This window comes from Notechis scutatus, chromosome 2 (assembly GCF_049901735.1).
Source record: "Notechis scutatus isolate UNSWTSFEM ecotype Mainland chromosome 2, rNotScu1.2, whole genome shotgun sequence".
NCBI lineage: Eukaryota > Metazoa > Chordata > Lepidosauria > Squamata > Elapidae > Notechis > Notechis scutatus.
Window position 1 is genome coordinate 247,890,543 of NC_142010.1, and position 25,568 is coordinate 247,916,110.

The 25,568-nt window shown below is 35.4% G+C and overlaps 1 protein-coding gene across 3 annotated transcripts in view; it reads right to left on the reverse strand.

The window, feature by feature from the left end:
- NIPBL (NIPBL cohesin loading factor) overlaps positions 1 to 25,568 on the reverse strand; it is a 157,388-nt gene that overhangs the window by 15,429 nt on the left and 116,391 nt on the right. For all 3 annotated transcript variants that reach the window (XM_026666409.2, XM_026666413.2, XM_026666412.2), the window contains 17 exons: positions 21,098 to 21,230; positions 19,601 to 19,744; positions 17,901 to 17,990; positions 15,285 to 15,499; positions 15,062 to 15,164; positions 12,839 to 12,937; positions 12,581 to 12,727; positions 12,166 to 12,300; positions 11,854 to 11,952; positions 10,424 to 10,477; positions 9,528 to 9,636; positions 6,393 to 6,529; positions 4,657 to 4,797; positions 4,179 to 4,272; positions 3,931 to 4,085; positions 3,695 to 3,785; positions 1,396 to 1,569 (listed from right to left, as the gene is read on the reverse strand). In XM_026666409.2, the coding sequence (XP_026522194.1) occupies positions 1,396 to 1,569; positions 3,695 to 3,785; positions 3,931 to 4,085; positions 4,179 to 4,272; positions 4,657 to 4,797; positions 6,393 to 6,529; positions 9,528 to 9,636; positions 10,424 to 10,477; positions 11,854 to 11,952; positions 12,166 to 12,300; positions 12,581 to 12,727; positions 12,839 to 12,937; positions 15,062 to 15,164; positions 15,285 to 15,499; positions 17,901 to 17,990; positions 19,601 to 19,744; positions 21,098 to 21,230 (2,120 nt within the window). The remainder of the gene's footprint in view (positions 1 to 1,395; positions 1,570 to 3,694; positions 3,786 to 3,930; positions 4,086 to 4,178; positions 4,273 to 4,656; positions 4,798 to 6,392; positions 6,530 to 9,527; positions 9,637 to 10,423; positions 10,478 to 11,853; positions 11,953 to 12,165; positions 12,301 to 12,580; positions 12,728 to 12,838; positions 12,938 to 15,061; positions 15,165 to 15,284; positions 15,500 to 17,900; positions 17,991 to 19,600; positions 19,745 to 21,097; positions 21,231 to 25,568) is intronic.

A 25,568-nucleotide genomic window follows, 5' to 3' on the forward strand; every position in this document is an offset into this window, starting at 1 on the left:
AAGTAATTAATTAAAATGAGCAAAGCAAGTGATAAAGAGTATGAACTGCAAGTTCCAGCCTTCTGGTTGCATGCAAAGCCTTAGTTAAAGAAATAATAACCAGTCAAAACTGAGATCTTTGGTATAGTGCCGAGTTCAACATAAATGCCAGTTCTCATAAAATAAATATATGTCAATGTTTCAACTCTTCTGTAGTTCTTTCAGTGTAATAATTGAAGGCCAGTTACATTTAATTAGTTTAGTTTAATTTAGGATTCTATGGCAGAGAAGAGCCACTCAAAGTCACCTATTGGATGGATGGATGGATGGATGGATGGATGGATGGATGGATGGATGTGTGTGTGGATGGATGGATGGGTGGGTGGGTGGATGGATGGATGGCCTAATGAAAGAGGTGGCCTAATGGTTTGCAGGAACTGCCAGATATGTTTAATTTAAAAATCAACATTGGAAACAGAACCTAGAATTCTAAAGAGAACAGAACTGAAATTCTAAAGTGGACAGGTATGTAACTGATAAAGAGGCACAAGATTTTCTACTCATGCATTAGAATCAACCAACATAATGATGAGCTTTGTTTAGATCAGATCTACCCAACATGGCCAATGAGCTGCATGCTGCTCTGAAGAGCTGGTAATGTGGTCCCATATTATTTTGTGATTTATATACATGAATTATGTTATGTATTGTATATGCAGCCCAACACAATTCCTCTTCACTCAATGCGGTCCATGCAAGCCAAAAGATCACACCCAAGGTCACACCCACCTAAAACTGAGACAAATTCAAATAACTCAGTTGTACTATGTGGAGCTTAGAGAACTGTTCTCTTGGGGGTGAAATCAATTGTCAATTCTACCAAATGTCCTTTTCTAAGTCACAAAACCCATTGTCAGTTGAGAATTATATATTCACACAGCCAGAGTGCTTGTAGAAAATATATTGGAAAAATAAAAACTGATAATTTGAAAATAGGAAATTGAGAAAAGAAAAAAATAATAATAAATAAATGACGGCATATGCTCCAGTAGTCTTCAGTAATGGCAAATATGAAGAATGTCCTCTATAATATTGGTGCAGCAAATTTTAGAAAAGAAGTATCAGGAAGAGTAGCAGCCCTCCCAGTTTGAGCACACTCACTAGGAGGGAAGAGTGAGTTTTTGCCAAACTTACTTAATTTTGGAATACTGTGAATAAAGCTCAACATAGGTGAAATATCTCAATGGGTGGCCAACAGAAAGTTCATTAACATTACATTTTACCTATCTCACTCTTGGACACTGAATTGTGGTAAAGACACATGGACACTGAATTGTGGTATTTAATATTAGTTTGATGCTACATAATCAATTATATTTAAACTATTTAATGAATGCAATTGTATTTATCACTCACATTCTCTATCTGCCTGCTGCATGCGTGTATCTTCCTCTTGGAGGTATGTCTGGAGATTTTTCAACACTTGGATTTTTAAATTTACTGAGCAGTTTTTATCAGAGAGAATATTATTATACAATGTCTTCACCTCTTGTTCAAACATTAGGCTTGGATGTTGTATGAAGGCGAATCCTGAGGAAAATAAGAAAATGCAACTTAATAAATCTTGTTGCATAATTGAATTTTTAACTTCATATATAACTTTCTACTACAGGAAATGTTTTGTTTCCCTGTATTTTATTCTCTCCCTATTTATACAAACATTTTAATATTATCATGCTTCAAAAAACTTCAGCTTTGTTCATAAAGTAACAGAATTAAGAATGTCAAACCATCTACACATAAACATAAGTTACAAGAGCAGCCCAGATTCATTGTTAGTATACTATAAATACCCACTGGAGTATTTTGGCGTTAAATGTTTTGCAAAAGAGTAAGCAAATTAAGGGCTTCCTATCCCTTATGGTCCAAAATATTCTATAATCAGGTGGATGCCACCAAGAAGGAATGCTTCCAGGTCCTAAATCTTCTTGCCAAATATGGAATTAAGATCCATAACAGAATTTTGGGGAGTGAACACACTTTGTAGATTACTCTAGTAAGAGGAGATAATGTCATAGGTGCATAGGTGTTAAGTTTTGTAGGGCTTTAAAACAAAAAGCCCAATTCAATTGGGCCTGTATGTTTTACGGTAGCAAATGCAGCAACCTTGGCATAAGTACAATACTACTCAACACATTTCTGTTATCAGTCAGGCGACTACATTTTGAAACTCCTGGGGTTTCCAGTAGCATTCAAGGGCATCCTCATGTTAAGTGGATAGCACTTGTCTAAATTTTGGGTGATGGTGGTTTGAATCACTGTCGCAAAGTTATCTTCAATCCAAAGAACTTCTCAAACAATGTAGCAGCTGAAACTCCTGATCACAGCTTTCATATGCTGAGCAAGTCCAGGAGAACCATCAAGAAACAGATCTGATTTTAAGTTGAGTGTAATCCAACTTAGTGACTGAGATCAAGCTGATTTAATCACAATAACCATATATGCATGGATATAATCTTCTTTTAATCCATCCAGTCCCCATGGCCTGCATAGAGAACCTCCACAGCATCCCTAGTGTATAATTGAGTATCATCAATACACTGATACCTCAACCCGAACAGAATAAACTGTACAAGTAGTTTCATGTAGATTTTGAATAGTATAGGAAAATACTGTAAACACCCACACTGGAGAGGCCAGGAGCACAAATGACCTTTTTGTATTCACACCAAACAGAACTTTCTACTCCAGAAGTTGAAGCACCATAAAACAATGTTTTCTCTCCTAATTCTCATAGAGTAGAATAATACAATGGTTGATAATATAAAATGCCTTTGAGAGATCTAATAAGATCAGTTGAGAGTGTCTTCCTTCTAACCAACAAACTTCACTGACAATGTGACTAATGCTTTTTTCCATCCAAAGAAAGACTGATAATCTGTTTCTTCTGTAGCTCAAGCCCCAGAAAGGGAAGACTGGAGATTAGGTTAGTGATTGGATCAAGAGACAATTCAATTCAGAAAGAATATATCACTACCTCCTTCGAGATATATGATTATCTCTCCTCCTTCAAAGAGGCATTTATCACTCCAGAATACTGGTGCACATACTATAACCACTACTGAAAAAAGCAGGTAGTGCAAAGCTCTGTCTCACAGGTGGCACAGTTTCTGTTATGGAAAACTCTGCTCCTTGATCTCTGGAAACTTAAAACAATCCAAATGGTATGCAAATTTGGTATATTGGATATATACCAATAAAATTTGGTATATTGGTAAATTCTGCCCATTTGGTATATAATTTGAAGAAATGTGAACAATTTTAACTTTGAGAAATCCCTCAAAAATGTCACATTAGCTAATGGTTAGATCTTCTTCAACCTTCTATCAAAAAGATACGGGTAACCCTAAACAAGGCTATTGAATGTGAATCTGCAGATGCAATAAGAGCAGAAAAGTAGAAATAGTTTGCCACTATTATTACCATGGTATAGTATCAAACATGAATGTGCAACTGTGTTTAGTTAATTTACTTTTTATGTTTCCCACCTAGTACTATCATGGCCATCTCTTGCAACATCTCATTTCCCAGAGCTCTTTAGAAAATCAAGAAGTCCTCCAGGACATCTTGGAATGTTTTATTGAAACAGCAGGCATTTTGTAATGATCACAAGCAGCTACACAATAAGTAGTTCACATCTGATGTAAAATCTTACCTAGACCAATGATGGCTTTTGTTTGTACCTCCTCATCTGAATGCTTGGTGAAATACATTAACAATTCAAGTACTTTATCTTTTATGTTAACCTGTTTAAAGAAGAAAAGGGTACGATAATTAAAAAGTACGTCAAGGAAAGTTTCATTCCCATTTTTAAAAAATTAAATCTAAAAACAGAAAAAAATGTATCAGAGATTTCCATCCATCCAAATATACTTTTAAATATTGTATTACCTTGCTGTTGCCTTTAAAATCTTCTTGATCAAAATCGAAATGCCGACATAGTGCTCCAACAGTAAAAAGGGATCTTAGGAGTGCTGGTTTATTTGCTGTAAGTATAGTGCTATTTGGATCTTCTTGATGTTGATTTTTTAGTTTTGAAAGTGCACCTATATAATAAAACCTATTTTATAATGCTGTTTTCATAAACATTAAATAGTTTTAAACTAATATTCATAAAATAATCCAAATATTTAACTTACCATAGTATCTATTAAAACAAGCCCATACAAATTTAAAATTCTGTGTGACTTTGTTAACAACAGCTCCAAGACAGCTAACACAATGCTGCACTACCTAGAAACAAAGCAAAACATTTTACTGCTGAGTAATGAAGAAATCAATGTTCTTCTGTTATTTTACAGATTTATTTAGACTTCAATGCCATCATAAAAGTGGTATATATTATTTATTTTAAATAATTTCTAGCTTCTTTACTTAAACAAGTAAGGTTTTGTTTACTTGTAAACAAAAACAAATATTGTTTAAGTAAATATTGTTTTACATAAACAATATTCAAGTTGTCTTTGAATGGTAAAAATAAAAAAGTGCATTAACCAACCGTATTTTTAGATTCATAAAATCAACGTAATGACTACAATTTCAATGTTCCCTTTCAAATATAGCATTTTCCACTACAGTAAAACAAGATGATTTTTTAAAATAGAAATTAAACCTTACTGTCATGCCATATTTGATTATGAGCTTCATGAGATCTTCTTCCATCGTAGCAAGGAAAGTCTCACTTGGGTGTTCCATCAGCGGCACTACCAATTCTAAGATTTTTGCAACATTGCAGATCACCATGAAGTCATTTTGATTCTGTAGAAAATATTGTATTCAATTAATTAGGTCTATTGTGATCCTTTATTATATCATGAAAAGCTCAAGTTCAACATTAAAATAAAACATGCATGCTACTGAATGATATGGTACCATGGAATAGCAACTGAGTAGTCACAACTTGTGTTCATGAACTAGTACCTTTTTTAGTGTGCAGCTCTCATTACTCAAGTGGTACCTGAGAAAATCTGAGAGGGCTGACAGACTGGATTATGTCTATCCTACTTTTGAATCTTTTAAATGATGAAAAATGGGATAGAAATGTTAGAATGAAGTAAATATTGTCCTTATGAAAATAAAATCATGCAAAACATAGAATCATAAAGTTGGAAATAGCAATTAAATCCAACCCCTGCTCAGTGCAAGAATCCAAATGAAAGCAGTCCCAGAAAAAAGCTATATAATTTCTATTTGAACATCTCCAGTTTCCACATTTCCAAACATACTGCTCTCTGGATAATCAATTCCATTATCAAATTGTTCTTATTGTCTAAAAATACTTCTAAAGGAGTCAGTTAACAAAGCAAATTTAAAACCTAAAACAATAGATGTAATAAATTTGAAAAGAATTCAAAAGGAGCTTATTAAACCACAACAACGGAAATGATAAAAGTTAAACAACACTGCTAGTAAGGACTAGCATACTAATCTAGACCAGGGGTCCCCAACCACCGGTCCGCGGACCGGTACCGGTCCGTGGAACAAGTCCTACTGGGCCGCTGGTTTGCTGGGCGCCGCCATCTTTTTGATGAAAAAGCTTCGTGAGCTTTTCCGGTAGAAAGCCATTTCTCCCGGAAAAGCTCATCGAAGCGTGAGCTTATTTGATGAAAGTGCTTCCGTGAGGTCACCGGAAGCACTTTTTCATCAAAAAGATGGCGACGCCCAGCTAATGCCGGTACCGGGCCGCGCCATAAAAAAGGTTGGGGATACCGGGCCGCGGCATAAGAAAGGTTGGGGATCACTGATCTAGACCATTCTAAAAAGCAGAGACATCACCCTGCCAACAAAAGCGCATATAGTCAAGGCTATGGTTTTCCCAGTTGCAATGTATGGCTGTGAAAGTTGGACCATAATGAAGGCTGAGCGTCAAAGAATTGAGACCTTTGAACTATGGTGCTGGAGAAGACTCCTGCGAGTCCCTTGGACCGCAAGGTGATCAAACCGGTCAGTCCAAGAGGAGATCAACCATGACTGCTCTATAGAAGGCCAGATCCTGAAGATGAAACTCAAATACTTTGGCCACCTAATGAGAAGGAAGGACTCACTGGAGAAGATTGAGGGCAAAAGAAGAAGGGGACGACAGAAAATGAGATGGCTGGATGGAGTCACTGAAGTAGTAGACGTAAGTTTAAATGGACTCTGGGGGATAGTAGAGGACAGGAAGGCCTGGAGGAATGTTGTCTATGGGGTCGTGATGGGTCGGACACAATTTCTGACTAACAATAACAAAGGACAATCCTAGAAGCAGACAAGTAAATAGTTAGTCTCAAAACCTATTTTACTGGTTTCAAATCTTAACTTCAGCTGAAACAGAAACTATAAAGAGAAGCAATATGAAATGTGTGAATACTTACATTGCATTTAGTTGTAAGATATGGTTGCATGGTCATAGCATGTTTGACCATTAACTGAGGCCTGATTTTGCTGAATAAAAATAAAGTGGTTATGCAAGCTACCAAGCGACTTGAATTCACACCCTTGTTGTCAGAATCTGGAAAAGAAATATCATTATTTACATAAGTCCACACAAATACTCATCTATCAATCAGTCATTAATCTAAATGGCAGCTGAAACAAGTCTTTCAAGTGAAAATATTTATAGTGGCCAGATTCTGTGTAGGATCACATTTTGTTGCAAAAATAAATGGTTCCTGACTGGGAAAGTGCTGGGCAACCACATAGTTTATCCTTTCATGTGCTTTGTAAACCACTGTTTATGATAGTCCAAACAGAAATACTATTGATTGGGCCAAAACCTAATTCCAGTCTTAAAGCTAGTATTATCATAGATTTGACACATTTTTCAGTCAAGATTATTATCACCATGACAATATTTTAAATAAATCAATCAATCACACAGCAATAGAAAATATTATATTCAAAGAACCAATATTACGTTTCCAATATAAATTATAAATACTATTACTGTTAAACTTCTCTTTATCACCCATCCCATCCCACTTGTGACTGTATGACCATAACTTGTCGCTTGTATCCTTACAATTTATATGGACTGTTTCCGAGTATGATTTGATTGCTTATTGTACCCTATGACTATTACGTGTTGTACCTTATGATACTTGACTCTTAATGAATGTATCTTTTCTTTTATGTATACTGAGAGTATTTGCACCAAGACAAATTCCTTGTGTGTCCAACCACACTTGGCCAATAAAGAATTCTATTCTATTCTATTCTATTCTATATCAAACAAACAGTGCAGATTTTAATAACTATAAAGTCTCACTTTAAATTATGGCCCTTTGCATTATAATAATATGAGCTCATCTGGACAGCCCCCACTTTCTGATATTCCTCTTCAGAATGACCTCAAGGAATCAAAAATATAATTGATGTTTCATGTAATAGTTCCTTTTAACTTTGTGTGTAGAAGTACCTAAGTGATTGAATTCCTACTTTCTTGGATGACTGCAAATCATATGATCTAGTTTTTTTATAATATATCATATTCCTGAAAGCTTTCCAGTTGTATACTGTGGCCAAGAGCCTGAGGCAGAAACACCAAGAACATAATTAAAGAATTAAACAAAACCTGGATGAGATTTGGTCTTCCTTGCACTGCAATTCTGAAAAATTATGCAATTACTTCTAGTTTGTCCATTCAGAAAGGATAGCAATTCCAAATTAATAGGAAAGTGATTACTGTTTTCTGGAACTGATGAATTTCTTAATACAGATGGCTACTGCTCTGAGAGAATTGTGGTATTAAAAGATAAGATTAGAAGAAGAGTCAGTTTGGTCTAGTGGTTAAGACACCAAGCTAGAAAGTGGGAGTGTGTGAGTTCAAGTCCCGCATTATCCATGAAAACCAGCTATGTAACTTTGAACTAATCAAACTCCCTCAGCCCAGCCCATCTCATAGAGTTGTTCTAGAGAAAATAGGAGAAGGAAGGTGTAGTTGGACATGTTTGTCACCTTGAGATAATAATAATAATAATAATAATAATAATAATAATAATAATAATAATAATAATAATAATAATAATAATAATAATAATAATAATAATAACAACAACAACAATAATAATAATAATAACAATAACAATGATGACGATGATAGAATAGAATAGAATAGAATAGAATAGAATAGAATAGAATAGAATACTTTATTGGCCAAGTGTGATTGGACACACAAGGAATTTGTCTTGGTGTAAATACTCTCAGTATACATAAAGAAAAGGTACATTCATTAAGAATCAAGAATCATAACGTACAACACTTAATGATAGTCATAGAGTACAATCAACAATCAAATCATACTAGGAAACAGTCAATATAAATTGTAAGGATACAAGCGACAAAGTTACAGTCCTACAATCACAAGTGGGAGGGGATGGGTGATAAGGAGTGATGAGAAGATTAACAGTAATAGTAGTGTAGGCTTTGTAAATAGTTGAACAGTATTGAGGGAATTATTTGTTTAGCAGAGTGATGGCTTTCGGGAAAAAAACTGTTTTTGTGTCTAGTTGTTCTGGTGTGCAGTGCTCTATAGCGTTGTTTTGAGGGAAGGAGTTGAAACAGTTTATGTCTGGGATGTGAGGGGTCTGTAGATGATGATGATGATGATGATAATAATAATAATATAATAACAGGAATTAAATAAATAAATTAAGCAAATAAGTTGTGATCTCAAACAAGACTGAGATAAACCATCATGTCATGCTGTATTGGGCACTTCCCCTTTTAAAATTGTGATGAAAAGTAAAACCCTTTTATCTAAGAGTCCACTCTCACAAGAAAGTGTCTCAAATCCATTTATTTATTCCTTCTATCCATTAATATTAGTGGTCATTTTGCTTTAGCTTTTTAAACAACTAAAACAGTGAGAAATTAATCTCTTAAATTGCAAAAAATCCACAACTTTTTTCTTGAGGGAAATAGACTTATCGAAAAAGTTTTGCTTCTTTTGGAAGTATTTTTCAACCACCCAGAAATAAGATAATCTTTGCCGCCCTCCAGTGGCTTGTAAGAAAATTGTTTCTTAACTCCACAGGAAATCTAGTGGTTTGTAAGTAGAAGTACAATACAAGCATTTTTTGTAGAAGACTAGAGAAATGAAGGTTTTCTTTTTTCTTTCTTTCTTTTCCTTCCCTCCTTCCCTCTTTCCCCCCTTCCCTTTCCCTTCCACTCCATTCTATTCATTCCTTGCACTGATATAAACTTCACTGTCTCTGAGGGGCTAGTGTGTTGGTGGCTTTTAACAAATTAGGTAGATTTGTGTATACAGGAGTGGCATTGCCTAAATGCTCTAATGTAAATTTGCTCAGAAATATTCCCTACTGATATTAGAAGAAGCGAAGTAAAGAAAGAGATGGAAAACAACAGGTTTAAAAGAAATAGAGGACAAGAGATAAGAAAAATCTGTGCATAAAAGAAAGGAGGAAAATAAGTGTCTTTTGGTAAAAATAAGATTGCTACCAACAAGCTATTTTAATAGTATATAGTTGAAATGGTTATAGATGCTTTACCTGACAAAGATTCTTCATACTTCAGAATATGTTCAACCAAATTGTCCACAAGTTGAGTACAAGCTTTCTTGACAGGCTTGTATGAAGCATCCTCTTCTGATTTTAGCAACTGTAAAATAAACAGAAAATGGAAGACAGAATGTAATTGGATATAACAAATGTAAAACACTAATTTTAAATAATAATGGACAACAGATTACCCCAAAATACATTGTAAGTAAGACTTATTTAAAGTGTTAATTTAAATTGATTTTTATTTAGAAGCTTAAACAGTCAATAAATATTTATCAAATGATACATGCTATTCTAAAAAAATGTGAAATAACTCACTTTGCTTGTTGTTCATGTGTATATTCATTTACTACTTATCATAAACCTGGGCTACAAGCATTAAAGCTGTTATAACGATTTATGACTGAACTAGGATACATCCCTTAATAAATATGTAAAGAAAACTAAGCTAGGCAAAGTAGCTTTTAAGAATTAAGAATATTTAAACAGCATTAATAAGTAAGCAATATAAAGAAGATATACATCCATGAAGTAATGTAATTCATTTTTGAATTATCAGTGTCTTGACTAACGGATGGAGGCATGTCAGTTTTCCAATTTAGAACAAATATTTCCAAAAACATTGGGGGAGAGATTCTTTTCATTTCTTTTGTTTGATTTTCCTATCAACCAGTAAGGAAGTCAATTTTTTTACTGACAATGGAATCTTCTGAATTCTTATTAGAGTGTTCATTGACCTTTACACTTTGTATTGCTTAATTTGAATATCCTTTTCCTATTTGTTGTGTTACTGAAAAGCTGCATCAATTCTGTTTGAAAATAAATAAATAAATAAAAGGTATTTGAATGAAATCAAAGTCCAGAATATCTGAATCATTACGTACATTTTGAAGAAGCTGTTCAAACCAATCATATCCTGTATCTCTACAAGCTGCAACCTATGAAAAAGAAGTGTAAAATGTATTCGTGAATAAATTTGTTACTTTCTGAGTTCACATATTAATACACAGAGAATATTTATAAAATACATAAATTTCTCAGAAAGCTGTTCATAATCTATCAAAACCACCAAATTAGGGGAGGGAAACCTGTTATTTTGAACATAGAATGCTGAAGAAATACACAGTAGGGCAAATCTTCTCCCCCATGTTGGTCTATGCATATATCAATACTATTTTCATAACACTGTTTTAGCAATAAAACAATTTTTCAGAATTTTCATAACTCAACCAGAAAAATGAAATATTTGTACTATATGTAGCTCTTGCCCTAGAATCATTCATTCAGCAACCATTTGAAGTTATGACAGCACTAAATTCATGCTGCATTGGCCACTTGGTGACCCTCACTATGCTTCCCTCACACCCTCCCCGACTCACATCCCCATGTAAACTTTCATTTGCAATCTTCCCTGCCAGCTTCCCTAGAAAGTCAAAGGGGAGGCCGGAAAGGAAGGTAACTAATTGCTGGGGCACACATTCTCCCCCAACTCCTCTGTGCTCATGCTGCATTGGCCACTTGTATTCCCTGATCCTCACTATGCTTCCCTCACACCCTCCCTGACTCACATCCCCGTGTAAACTTTCTGACCCATAAGACATTTCTTGTGCAACTCCTCATATCCTTAATATGCAACTCCTCATATCCTTAATAATCTGCGTGGAACTTTTCTCATACTTCCTTGCTGATCCTCTCTCACAAACTCCACCACCCCAACACATATGTACCTCACCTGCATGGTGATTCTTGTATTCCTCCTCCTTTTCTCCCATGTGGTGGCCCTTGCATCACCTAACCCTCTCCAACCTGTACCATGCCTCTAGCACATCCCCACATGCAACCTCCCCAAACCAACTCACAACCTTCCCATACTCTCATACATCCTCCCTGTCCCCCTCCTGCACTCCTTCGTTCCCTTCTTAATCCAATAGCAGCCATTTAAAAACCTGCCTGTGGGTCTGGGACTTGTAAGTTCCTGCCGGCTTCCTCAGTGACTTTGGTTGTGCTAGCAGGAAGTCTGGTTGTGCCAGCAGGAAGCTACCTTATCTAATGACTGTGGGATTCAGTTAAAAATAACAATTGGGACTGTAGGAATTTCTGTAGCTAAGCAATATGCTGTCACACTTTACAACTGCATTGTGTCCATTCCCAATTGGTGTTGAAACTCATGGACTACCTGTATTGCATTTGTTTGAGTAACACCAATGAAGAACACTTAGTCTTAAAAAGATGAAAAGGAAATAAATACTAGGAAAATATACTTGTGAATAGAGTTAGACAGTGTTTACTGCAACTGAAATAGTCCTATTCATACCACATCTGTGATGTTCAGGATTTTTCTGGTCATAGCTTCTTTGTCATTATGTGGGGTTGGAGTGAACCATAATTTCTGGAATGTCTCATTTACCAATTTCTGTAAATAAAAATATATCTATTAAGAAAATTTAAAACTTAAAGAGAAGAAAGTATACACTTCAATAAGCAGCATTATTATACCACTACTAGCCACGCTATAGTAACATTGCTCACAAGAGGTCAGCTCAATTTAATGTGAATGTAGAAGTCAAGAAAAATTAAAATCAAAGCAAGCTATAACAGAAGCAATACATGCTGCATTTTCATATACCTTAATGCCTTCTTCATCATTAACTCTGCGAATCATTTTCACACACATTTCTGTAATTTTGGGAAAGGTTGGTTGTTCAATGCAGATATCTCTAAGAATCTTTATTACTCTTTTTCTGACACTAATACCAGTATCCTAAAGGAGGAAAAAGATTTTTTTCTATAATTTGCAATATTGCATACTATTAATTAAAAAAAAACAGATATAAAACTTTAATAGCAACCAATATGAGATTTGATGCATTATGGTTATGTGGTGCATTCATTTTTTTTTAAGTTTCTACAAATGATAAAGTTCTCCTGATCTACTATAATAAAATCCAAGGGGCTTGGATTAACAAAAACTGTAACTGTGTTTCAAATTTCAGCCTTTAAATGCTCACACATAACAGAGGAAAATGTAAAACTATTCATACCAGTATTCGCTCAATCAGCATGTCATAATACTGTTCGGCAAGCTGTGGTCGACAAAGTACAAACCGACCCAGTAACTCCACAGCTGCTTCTCGCACACTTGTGGAATTATCCATTAACCGTCCATGAACACCTCTTTGCATATCCAACTGTAAACAACAAGCAAAATATAAAGGTATATAAACAAAGCCAGAAGAGCTGTTAGAGAGAATAAATACAAATGTATGGTTAGATATTGTCTCTCTCTCTCTTTTTCTTACCCTGGCTAGAATGCTGGGGTCTACTGCAACTACTTCAGACAAACACTTCATGGCTTTTGTTCGAACAGCTATTGCATTTTCACCAAGCACACGCAGAATCTATTTTAAAAAGGGCATTTGTTAATCACTGTTTATTACTTTCTGAAAACAAAATTCAGTGAAAACATGCCAAGATTAAAGCAAAATGAAAAGTAGCTATTTAGTCATCTGTCATGACCTTGCAAAGAGAATTATAACAGTAGTTTGACATCAATACCTGGCAAAACCCCTGAAAAGCTAATTAAGGAATGGGCTTGTGAGCCCTTAGTTTCTAACTGTTTATCAGAAGCCAGCATCAATTTGTTCAAAATAGGTGCCAGACAAATTCTATTGTTTTCTTGTAGCGGGCTGGCATTTCTTTGACAATGTGACTAGATTAGTAGACCAAGGAAATACTGTGGATGTAGCATACTTAAACTTTAGTAAGGCATTTGATAAGTTAGACCACAGACTCCTTAAAAATGTGAGATGGATGGTCCCACTATCAGATAGTTTCCAATTTGATTGAACAACCATAGTCAACACATAATCCTTAATGGGTCTATGCCCACATAGAGGGAGGAAAGCAGTGAAATATCACAGTTTTGGATCTTGAGCCTTGTACTCTTTATTATCTTCATAAATGTCTTAGTCAAGGGAATAGAAAGGCTGTTCATAAAATCTACAGAAAATATAAAGTCTGAAGTGTGGGGACTGCTAATATTCCCGAAAAGAGGATCAAAATTCAAATTTTCCCACTTCTATTTAACAACTACATGAGGCTGCTGGGCAAGATCATTCACTGACATAGTATAAGTATCATCAATATAAGAATTATGCATATTATGCTTCTGCACCCCAGCCAATGAAAGATTTTTTCCCCAAAATCTTGGGGGTGCAGGAATCCGGATGGGGAAGAACAGATTTAAACTTTATCATACTAAGACTGAATGCTGTGGGTCTTAGCCACTCCCTGCCTCCCATGTGGTAATCCTCCATCATTAAATCTAGATATGGTATCATTCCCTCAGACAGACAAGATACATAACTTGAGAGATTCTTGGCACCTGTTTTTTAGCAAATGGTAGCTGCACAGGCCTTTGCACAAATCCATCTGATCTGCCAACTGCACGTTCTTAAAATATCCAGATGCAATTCAAGGGTCTGTACTCTGTTTACCACTTATGAAGTCCTACACGGTATAGGATTATTAACAGAACCACCAACTTTTAATTATCTTTGCTTGTCCCATAAGATTCAATAGGGTTGACATGCTTTGAGTCTTTTCTATGAAGCAATACCACCTGATGGGATGTAGGATGCATACTTTCTTTGTTATGGGACCTGTCCTATGGAACAACACTCTCAGGATGCAAGGGGTTGTAACCCTGATGGCCTTTTACTAGACTTTGAAAACATGACTTTACTCTTAGCATTGGAGAAAGTTGTTAAATTCTCTCAACCAGGGGTCCCCAACCCCTGGTCTGTAGTCCAGTGCCGGGCTGCAGCCCATTTGGAACTGGGTCGCACAAGGTGCATGCAAAGGTGAAAACATCTCCTCTTCTCTTCACAGCCCACTGCAAGTCAGCAGAGGTGGAAAGGTTGGAGACTGCTACTCTAAAGGTTAAGAGAATTATTATGGTTGGTCTCAACTGTATTATATTTTTCCCTTTTGATTCAGTTGTTTTTTGTTCACTTATTCTTAATTCAGTGCCCCAAATCTCAATCAAGTTTGGCAGATGTATAAATTGATTAAACAGAGAGTTTAAACATGGAAAATATTGGTTGTCTATGTCTGGTAATTCATTCTCCAAGAAATAGCACAATCACTTTGTTAAATTAGGATTATATTTATGACAGTGCTACAGCAATAGCAAACAAGATACAGCTCACATCCCTAATAATAAATGCAAATCAATAAATGTGAAGTTCATGAAAAGTTGTTAACCTTCCTTATCCTTTTAAGACAATGATTCGATTTAATTATCTCCAGAATTAAATGAATTACATTTGAGGAAGGTATGAAAGGCATGCCGGATAAATAAAAATGTTAATGTAACTGATACAAAGAATAATGGAAACATGTGGTGTAATCACAGCCTATTAAATAATTATACTCAACAATGAACAGATATTGTACATTACTGCATAAGTGCTTAGAATCAGGAAACAATCTGCATTTCATTAAAACTTCCAGCAGTTTACCTGTGTCAAATAAATATCGAAGCTCTGGGCAAACGGCCTCATAGAGGCCAAATAGCGTACAACCAAGCAAGCATCTTCATAGTCCACAGTATCAGAATTTATTCTGTAACAAAGTTGCAGATAGTTACTTTAGACTTTAAGAAAAAAATACACCAACACAAGAAAGTCAAATAGGCTTTAAAATAAATAAACCTGTTTTTACTGAACAGTCCAGAAAACTCACCTTAATGTACTGAACTGAGATGGTGCTGTTTTAATGATATTTCGAAGGAATTTTTTGCGACTTTCTGCTCGGTGCATAATTTGTCCTGTTGTCTCAACTTCCTTTGAATGGTGAGTTCCTTCAGACGAATCTTCATCCTTCTGAGATTTCATTGCTTTCTCAGTCTCCATAGTGGTATCCCGAAACCACTGAGCTATATAAAATTTCCGAGAAAACTGGTATAATAGGACCATGAATGGGAACAAAGAAAAAAGTCAGAGGCTGTTCAGTTAAAAAAATGTGTGTGTGTGTGTGTGTGTGTGTGTGTGTGGTTGAATATTATGTTATGGGAAAAGAAAATTGGGCTATGAATTCCTCTAATAATTATTTACTAGTTTAAAAATATTAATATAATTGAAGAGAGTTGCTACCAGTTAATGCAGATACAGGTAGTCCTTATCTAGCAACCAAAATTACGATGGACCTGCTCAGAGCTACTTATCAGCCAGTTCTGTAGTTCCAACAGCAGCATTACCACCCCAGTTATATGATTGCATTTTGAGTGCTTGGCAACCAGTTTGCATTTCTGGCCATTTACAGCATCCCACGGTCATGTGACCATAATTTTCAGCAGTTTTTGTGGGTTTCAAGCAATTACCACGAGTTTCTAATAAACAGCCATTGGAGAAAATGGGTTCTCTTAATGATTGCAGTGTTTACTTAATAACCACAGCAAAAAAGGTTGTAAAATAAGGCACAGTCATGTGTTGATCTGCTTAATGATCACCACAACTTATGATTATAATTCCAGGTTCAATTTACAGTCCTTAAGTTAAAGACTACCTGCACCTATACCTTCAACCAGCCCCATCCAGCACAGCCACTGGTGAGGAAAGATGGAAGTTACTGTCTCTGAAAAAATCTACATTGGAAAAATTATCTGTAAACAACATTGCATGAAATGGACTAGTGCCCCATTGGAAATAAGGCAAATTCCTATAATCACTGAATTGGCAACTTCTACAAGAAAAGCAGCATTATGTATTATACAGGTAGTTCTTTATTTTTGACTAGTAATTTAAATGATCATTCAAAGTTATGACAGCATTGGAATGTGTGTTTTATAACTCGTAAAGCACTTCCAGACACTATAAAACATAGTGCTGACCACATGGTCACACAAATACATTTAATGTGTCCTTACAACCAGTTACCAAGTGTTCCATGAAGATCCAAGCTCCATTTCTATAGCCCAGTTGAGGCATTCTCTTCTGCATAAGGAAGAGTGCTGGAAAACTAGTATATGTCAATGTAGAAAGATTTCTAGCCTTCAGAATGATAATGTTTACTAACTAGAAAGTTAGTAGGAAGACTAGAAAGCTAGTAAATGCAATCATTCTGAAGGCTAAAAAGATTGCTAACCCTTTAGAATGATCACATTCAATAGATTTTTTGTAACTTTCTCTGAGCTTGCTTGTTTTCTTGCAGACATTTCATTATCCAAACTCAGTAACATCATCAATGCTAGTCCTCATCAGTTGATAGTTCTCATGATTGTTTGGGAGACCCTTTCTCCAAATCGCACAATTTGGAAAAGGAGCCTTCCAACATGAGAATGGGGCTCACTTGCAGGATGGCACAAGGCAGCCTCAGTAGGAAGGCCATGTCTCGCATTGGCTAGGCTGCAACTGCAAAAAAAGGCTAAGGTAAGTGAAACCAGGCATGGTGGGGTGGGGAGAGGGCCTGAGCCACTCTTGTGTTGTGGGAGAGGCCCTTTCTTCAGCACTCCACTTAATTGCTTAACAATTGCAACTGGGAGAACTAGGATTGAAGTCACTGAGCAAAGTAGTCATGTGGGTGTCTCGCTTAATGTCACCTTCAATGAACCATCGAGATACCAATCCCAATTGTAATAATAAGTCAAGTACTACCTGTGTTGTCGTTTTATTATTTTACAAAACTAAACTAATAAAAATATAAATACATACAATTTATTGAAGTGTCAGTAGAATCTCAAAACTCACAAGCATAGCAAATACAAAAAAAAGTGAAAAGGATCCGAAAATGATGCTATAAACAGAATAAATGCCAAAATCTTAATTATATTGTTCAAAGTAATATAATCAGATATTTGCAATATGAGGGTAGTATGCAGCTTTATAATTGAATGCTACCTTTAGGACGGTGGAATAATCAGAATAATCAAGAAATAAGCACAACTTGTTCAAGTCCTGCCTTATCTAAGAACGCCAGCTGGATGACCTTGGGCTCTCAGTCCAACTCATCACACGAGGTTGTTGTTGTGGGGAAAATATGAGGAGGAAGGTGTAATGTGTTTGGCATCTTAGGTTATTTGCATAAATAATAAAAGTGGGATAAATAATAAAAGTGGGATAAATAATAATCAAAATAAATAAATAATAATAAATAACTGAGGCCTCCTCCACCGTAGAGTCAAAACCCACAAAGCCCATCAAAGTGGATTGTCTGAGACCTGAGTAAGGAGCAGTGTGAAAGGAAAACACCAGCCTCCTTTTAAGCGAAACACAACAGCAGAACATATATGAGTCTAAAGACTCGTTACCTAGTTTTATTGAGAAAAATTATTTTAAACCAATTTTTATTCTAACAACCTACCACTAATGATGCATCAGTTTCTGTATTTTCTTCCAAATAATCTAGTAATGCCTTTTGCAATTGTTGGATTTCATCTTCACCTCCTGAGACCTATAAAACATAAGAAATATACTTTTGACATTCTTCCCAGCATCAGAATAAGACTAACATGGCTATATGTTGTAAACATGCCTCAAGGTATTCAACACAGATAAAATAAATATTGCAGTCTTTAAATTTAAACAGTTATAGCAATGATTGTCTAAATTTCAAGAGTGCAACCTGTTTTTTTTTACCTTTTGAGTAACTTGAGGCAATAGAGGCATGTTTAGAAATTTAGAGAGACATAACTTGGAATTCGGAACATGGTGGCTCTTGTGGTTAGGATGCTAGGTTGGAGGTTAGCAGGCCTGTGTTCAAAACCTGAGTGCTGCTATGGGACAGGCTGAGCTCTTGTTTTTCACTCCAGTTCCCGCCAGGGACATAAAAGGAGCCCCTAACTTGGCATGCCCTAGGCAACAGTGATGTCACTGGCTAATCCTTTCAACCAGAAAGCGCCTCGTTACTTCTGACACGAGTGCAAACTTGCAACCTGAATTTCATCTCTTTTGAAATAATTTGCCAATATTGTTCGAAATGAATCTTCGTCTCTTACCATTATTCATGCTCAAAGAAATACTAGTAATAGTTGATGAATCTTAAAGCTTGGAATGAAAGTGTCCTTCTATACAGCTTCAGAAAGGGGACAATTTTATGGAATTGGTGGTATTACAGCTAACCTTATAAATGATTGTTGTTAATGGTTGATTCACCAGTTCATAACAGAAGTAGATAATACCCATAATTGGACTTCCTGAAGAAAGTTGCTTACTGAAGATAAGAATCATAACTCTATAAAAATCTTTTCTCCTTAGGAAATGTCTGGCTCTATTGACTATAATACATTTATGATTTTAATCAATGATAGAAATGAGATATTAGAATGCAATACTAATTCATTTTTGTTCATTTAAAAAAGGGCTCAAAATTAGTCTTTCCAGTACTGCAGTTGCCCCAAAATATTAACTTCCAAATGAGAACAAACATCCATGAATTCAATCTATTTGCTCATGATATTTAAAGAATCAGAGAAACTCCACATATTTAACAAATTTATATTGTGATGGAATGAACAAAACCTGATCATAGAAGTGAGTTGGTAGATAAAAGGTAGGTTCTTTTCATAACCTGATTTTTCATGTAGGGGAAAAGAAGGTTGAAATGAGCTAAGGAGATGGCAAAGCCAAATGGGTGACCTTGGGCTGGTCACTTTGTTTCAATCCTAGGAGAGGCAATAGCAAATTATTTCTAAAATCTTGCCAAGAAAACTGCAGAAACTTGTCCAGATAGCTGCCACAAGTCAAGAATGTCTTCAAAGGCACCAAAAAAATCAATACTCAGAATCTTCCAGCTTCTAACTTGATGTTACACTAAACCCTAATCTTAAATTGATTGAAGTAAAAAACATCAAAAATTCTCTACTGAGAATAATTCAACAGCGTGGATGTGTCACAAAACAAAGGAATACAAGAACAAAATAATTTGTTCCTGAAACACATATATTCAGTCTCATGCTCTTTTTTATTATACTTTCGTATACATCTTAGTAAGATATTTTTACTACAATAATTATTCAAACATTATTCAAACATTTTTCCTTAGAACCAAGAAAAGCATCAAACCTGTTTTAAAATTCGGGCTATAGATCCTTGATCCATTTTGCTAGTAACTGCATCTTTTCTCAATCGTGCTGCTACAGTTCCAAGATAGTCAAGTGATGCCACTCTCAAAGCCATCTCTGTTGATTTATTACTGAATTGATGAACCTAAGAAAAACACAATACTTTTGTCACATTCATTTTCTCTCCCTCAATATGCTTGTACATTGCCTGATCTTTTTCAAAAAATATGGTAAGCAGCTTTACAAGATTATGTACCCATGTCCATGTTGCACAAGCACACTTAAAAACCACAGTTAAAAGTAAATAACATATTCTTTTTTATTAACTGCACAAATGCTACTGGATGAAAGTTTGTATCTTGATGCATCCCTTGAAAGAGTGTTATCTAACTGATTAAAGCTGTTCATAAAAAAATAGTCAACGCTAGGAACTGAATTTCTTATAAAACTGAAATAAACTCTAAACATAAAAAATTAAAGATGATGCTTTCCAATTAGAATTGAGTTGCACATCAGATTTATTTTTTAAATATGAGGTAATTTTAGATCTCAAAGTGTAGTTCTATAATATAATTTAGCCATTCTACCAAGGAAGAGCTAAAACACCCTTTTTGAATTAGAAGTATTAATATTTTTATCACTGTTAAAATACAGGAAGCTAGTTCAGTATAGGTAAATAAAATTTATTAAAAATACATTCAGTAAAATTTAGTAAAATGACGTTGCAGGGACAGTTCAACTTTCAAGATTTCCTAATATAAATTATTTTCTAAAATTGGGCATTTGGCTGAGCATTTCTAACATTGCCACCAAATATCAACAAATGACCAAGTTTACTCATTGCATTTTTTACACTTTTTAGAAAATGAATTATTTATTTTGGTGATCAACACTGGAGTAATGTGCCAACAATAGAACTTCCTGTAACAATTTTCTCTGAATATGTTGGAAGTAAATTTAATATTAACTTAAAAGTCCCATTGCTCCATACACTTTATTACTTTCATTAATACTTCATCAGTCCAGCATAATAAGTTGCGTGCTAAAAGTTTTTGTTAATTAAATTAATTCTCATACTATTTCACTATTCTTCCCAATCAAGATAAATTTAGGTTTTTTTTCCCCAACTAAAAATATTGGCTCTTAAAAATTTACAACTTCGTAAATAACTTTGTTTAATAAATTATTTTTTGTTAAATAAATTCCTAAACATTGAATCTTTAATTTACCAATTATTATAATTCTGTAAGTTCATCTGTGCATTCACAAAACCCACTTTCCTCATATTTGTGGAATAATTATAGATATTCTGGGATCTGGGGCTCCTATGACAATCCTTCGGAATTAGGAAAAAAGTAGAAGATGCACCTATAAAAATGCACTTAGACTGAGCTTCTCACCAAAAACATCTGAAGTTCAGAATTATGTACTAAACTGTGATGAAGAACAAGCTTTTGTTAAAGTTCACACTTTTTTTAAAAAAATTCCATATACTTACCAATAATCTTCCCAGTAAACTAAGAAGCAATTCTGCAGCTGGCCATTCTGGTTTATTGACAGTGGAAAGAAGATCTTGGACAAAGTTCTCAAAAAGTGGTCTATAGTCTTCTTCACCTTGTTTGCTACCACATCTGATTAAAAAAATGAGAATGGGAAGCATATTAAACACAGATTATATTATAAACTTGGGAATTGTTGGAGTAAATGAAGTTAGACATTAAAACAATTAAAATCTTCAAAAAAGAAAAAGATTTAATATATCAGTTAAATGAGTTGAGTAATAATCCTCTGCCATTTGGTAGTGATATAGAACATGGCAAGTTTATTTATATATTTAAAATATTTCTATTATGCTAATTTTTCAATTTTTGAGGCAACATATAATAAAAAGACACTCATTTCTGAAAGTAAAATACCTGCATATTCAATGGCAATATATAAAAAGTAACCAGTAGAAAAATATAATAGCAATCATTTTAAAGGTTAAATAAAAATCACTGGTTAAAAACAAGGATTATACGCCAAGGCTTCCTCTGAAACAGAAAACAGCAATTACCGTATTTTTCTGTGTATAAGATGCCCCCCCAAAGCGGGTGGAAATGTCTGTGCGTCTTATATAGCAAATGTTGCTGAAGCCCAGCCCACCTGCTGGCCCCCACCCTTCAGCTTCTGCCTCCCAGCAATGGAATCACCATTGCCCCATTTTTGGCCCCCACGCGCCCCATTTTCAGCCTCCATGCACCCATTTTTGGCCCATTCCAATCCCCACCACCTGAAACGTGCCAAAAATGGGGCACGCGGAGACCGAAAATGGGATGCAGAGGCCGAAAATGGAGCACACAAAGGTAGCAATAGGTGATGGTGATCCCTGAAGCCTGAAACAGGTGATCATCGGGAGGCCGATACAACCGACAATCAGCTGCTTGTTCTAATCAGGCTGTGCTGAGGCTGACCAGGCTTTTTGCTGTTTGCTGCAAGGAGGCAAATTGCTGGGAGGCAGAGGCAGATTTTTTTTCTTCTTTTTCTCCCCAAAAGCTAGATGTGTCTTATACTTCAGAGCATCTTATAGTCTGAAAAATACGGTACTTCTGAAAGAGTATTAGGAAAAAAGACATGTGTCTCTTAAAACAAGTTTCAAAGTGTAAGTTCAGTAAAAAGTATCCACTGCTGAGTTTTAATATCATGGATTATTGAAGTGTAACACAGGCTCCCTAAAGATTTCTGTAAGAAAGGAATTTGGACTGCCCTTCCAGTATCTTTGTCCTACATCAGGGCTTTAAAAAACATCACAGGCAACATTATTTGATTTTATCCCATTTCTGAACTGAACAAACATTTGTATAGAAAGGGGTGACGAGGCTAAATCTGACATAACTTAATTTCCTTTTACAAGAAATGATTATTTACCTATAACTACAATTCTTCAAGGGATCATCTGTAAACCCATATATAGGTTATGAGCAAGAGTTAAGCATTTATTACAACATTCTAGAGCAGGGTTTCTCAAGCTGGGCAAATTCAATATGTGCAAACACTCAAGTTCCAGATATGGCAGTTGTGGCTACTCTCGTTGAGGAATTCTGTGAACTGAAGTTCATACATGTGGAAGTCACCAAGATTGAGAAGCACCATTTTAGTGCTTACAGAATTGTTTGGGGACAATACTATGTCACAAAATTCCTTCCTAATACAGAAAATCCAAAGGAATAACGGAGTCATCTGGGACCACAAAGAATGAGAAGTGAATTTTCGAATTCCAAAATGACCACTTGACAACTCAATTGCAAGTAGGTAACCAATTCTCCACAATCATGATCTCTGTGATCCACACATGTTCACACAAAACAGATTCATGTCCAGAAGAGTATCTTATCGTCATGAAGTGATTGAAGACAAGTTCCAAAATGTAATAGGGGCCATGGGAAAAAGTTTTTTTTAATTATTACCTTTATTGTCAGAGTACAATATGTGTACAATGAGATTGGCTGAGCCTCCCTTCATGCACACACACCCAACACAACTCACAGTGAGGACAGAAGTCCCTAATCCAGTCCCAATCTTATTACACTATGTGACCTTGTTGCACAATGCGCTGGCCCCGCAAGTCTATCATACTATGTTGAAAAAGTGAAAAACTAAGCCTAAATGGCCACTTTAACTACAGGAATGGTGCCTCATGGTCCAGGTAAAAAGCAAGAGCATAACAACCATCTAAAGTATGGCATGATCATTTCCAATGGTGGGGAAAAAATAGGCTATACTATATGATACATTGATTCAGAAGGAAGGAAATATCTGAGCAAAAGACTATTTTTTCCTAGATATAATATAGAATAGGTTTCTTTATTAATCAAACAATTGTCCCAGTTGGACACGCTGATGTCACAGTTACTAGAAAGACTACATTACATGAGAGTAGAATATTGGTGATAGGCAGGGAGAGATATTATGAAGAAGCAGTGATGGGATACTTTAAAATACATGGGAGTACAGGAAAAGAAAAGAAAAATATGAAAAGAAAAAACTAATGAAATACTTTACAAAAGGTTTAGAAAAAAGAAACAAGGTAAGCTACAAGATAGCCCCTAACGGACAATAAACCAAACTTTGCTCTTTCAAATACAAGTAAAAGATAAAAAACAATGGATGTGAAATTTCATAGGATGAAATTACTGTTTCAACAAAGAATTTCCACATATCAGAATAGAAAGACATAATAGAATAGAAAGATTCTGCCCTGTATCTCAATAACTGGATGAAAATGTTGCCCCAATGCAAGGAAAGGAGGTTGAGAAGGCAGAGTTATTTGTAGAAAACAAGACAAAGCAAATAGTGAACTGTGGCTGCCAATGCCATCATGGTATGATGACATACATTATGGTAGGTGAACCACATTATCTTTGTCAGGATTCTGATCAGCAGGAGAATGGACAAACATGTCTAAAACAAAGCCATTCCAAGAAAAAATGGATTACCAAGAGTCTAGAGATCTCCTTAGCCCCTACAGCAAAATATTACACATTACCCATGTCAATTTGTAAACAGACAGAAGACCAAATGGCATCTGATAATGGTCATCATCAATATAGTTTTCATTTGAGAGTCATTACTCTGGTAGAGCTGTAATTCTTGGGTGAGCATGTTCTTGCTTTCAGGCATACAAATTGCCAAGATTAAGATGGAGTGTCAGATACATCAATGCTGTAAGATGCAAAAAGAGAGCTAGGCTTTGTGTCATCTTTTTTATATTTACCAAGGAACTGCTTAACATGGAAATCTGACCAGAAGGATAACCTTAAAAAGCTTCCAGTATAATCTAAACTACAAGGAGCTCAAGCTCACTGAAGTGTTCCAATGCTTTATGCCTTGACCAAGCACCTCAGATGCAGGCTGTTCAGAGGTGAGCTCCTCACCTGGACATGGATGTATCAGTGGTGACAACAAGCAGAGAGAACATTTCCAGAGAGATTTTCTGAAATCAGCCACTAGCAGAATTCTTTGACTCAAGGCTGAACTGAGAGGAGTAGATGTATTATGTCCATACCTGGAAAAGTGAAATAGAGGTACTAATCCTATAGAAGATACATCCAAAAATGGACAGAACAAATAAGTGAAGTTGCAGCCTTTAAATAGCAGTTGGAAAACCACACAGGTTGATTCTTATTAGGAAAGAAACTGAAAAAACCTGAAGCATATGGAGTCACATAAGCAATAGAGCTTAAACTCCTCTGCGTGTATCTACCGTCCTTACGAATCAGAAATCTGAAAAGGAATAAAGGAATATTTCTTGTAATAGATCTAGAAGCTGAGGTGCTCTATGGACTGAACAGAACAGCTTGAGCTTTATGGTGAGATCCCATGAGATTATGCAACTAGAAGTCAGTTATTTAAAAGGCAAATTGTACCTTATTGGTGGAGGAATACTATGAACACTATTCATATAGAAAAAAATTAAGGAAAAGTATCATAATCTCAAATTTAGCATCAAGTGACAATGATAATGAGATGTCAAATAGACCAAAGAGGCTTTAGAAACATAATAATCAGGTTCAGAATACAAGCTCCATTAGGAAATTAATATGGACAGAAGGTACTAAATTAAAATTCAGAGGCAAAGGCCAAAATCTTTATAATATTCAAGTCCTAAAAAAACCAAATGAAAAACAATGGAGAGAAGCCATGATAGGCTACAACTCATATGTGAACAAGGACACAACAAATCTTCAATATGAGAGATTAGTACTTCAAAAAACTGTGTGTCATGCAATCAGATCAAAGCATATTTAATTGATGAAATTCCAGAATATGGAAAAGGCCAATGTGTGTAATGAAAGGTCATTGTTTCGGCCACTCCCTCTCTCTCGGGCCAGCCTACTTCACTGGATTGTTGGGAAAATATACAGCAAATGAATTAAAGAATGTAATCAGCTCCACTCTTGGTGATCTTGAAGATTGGCAAAGGGAAAGGT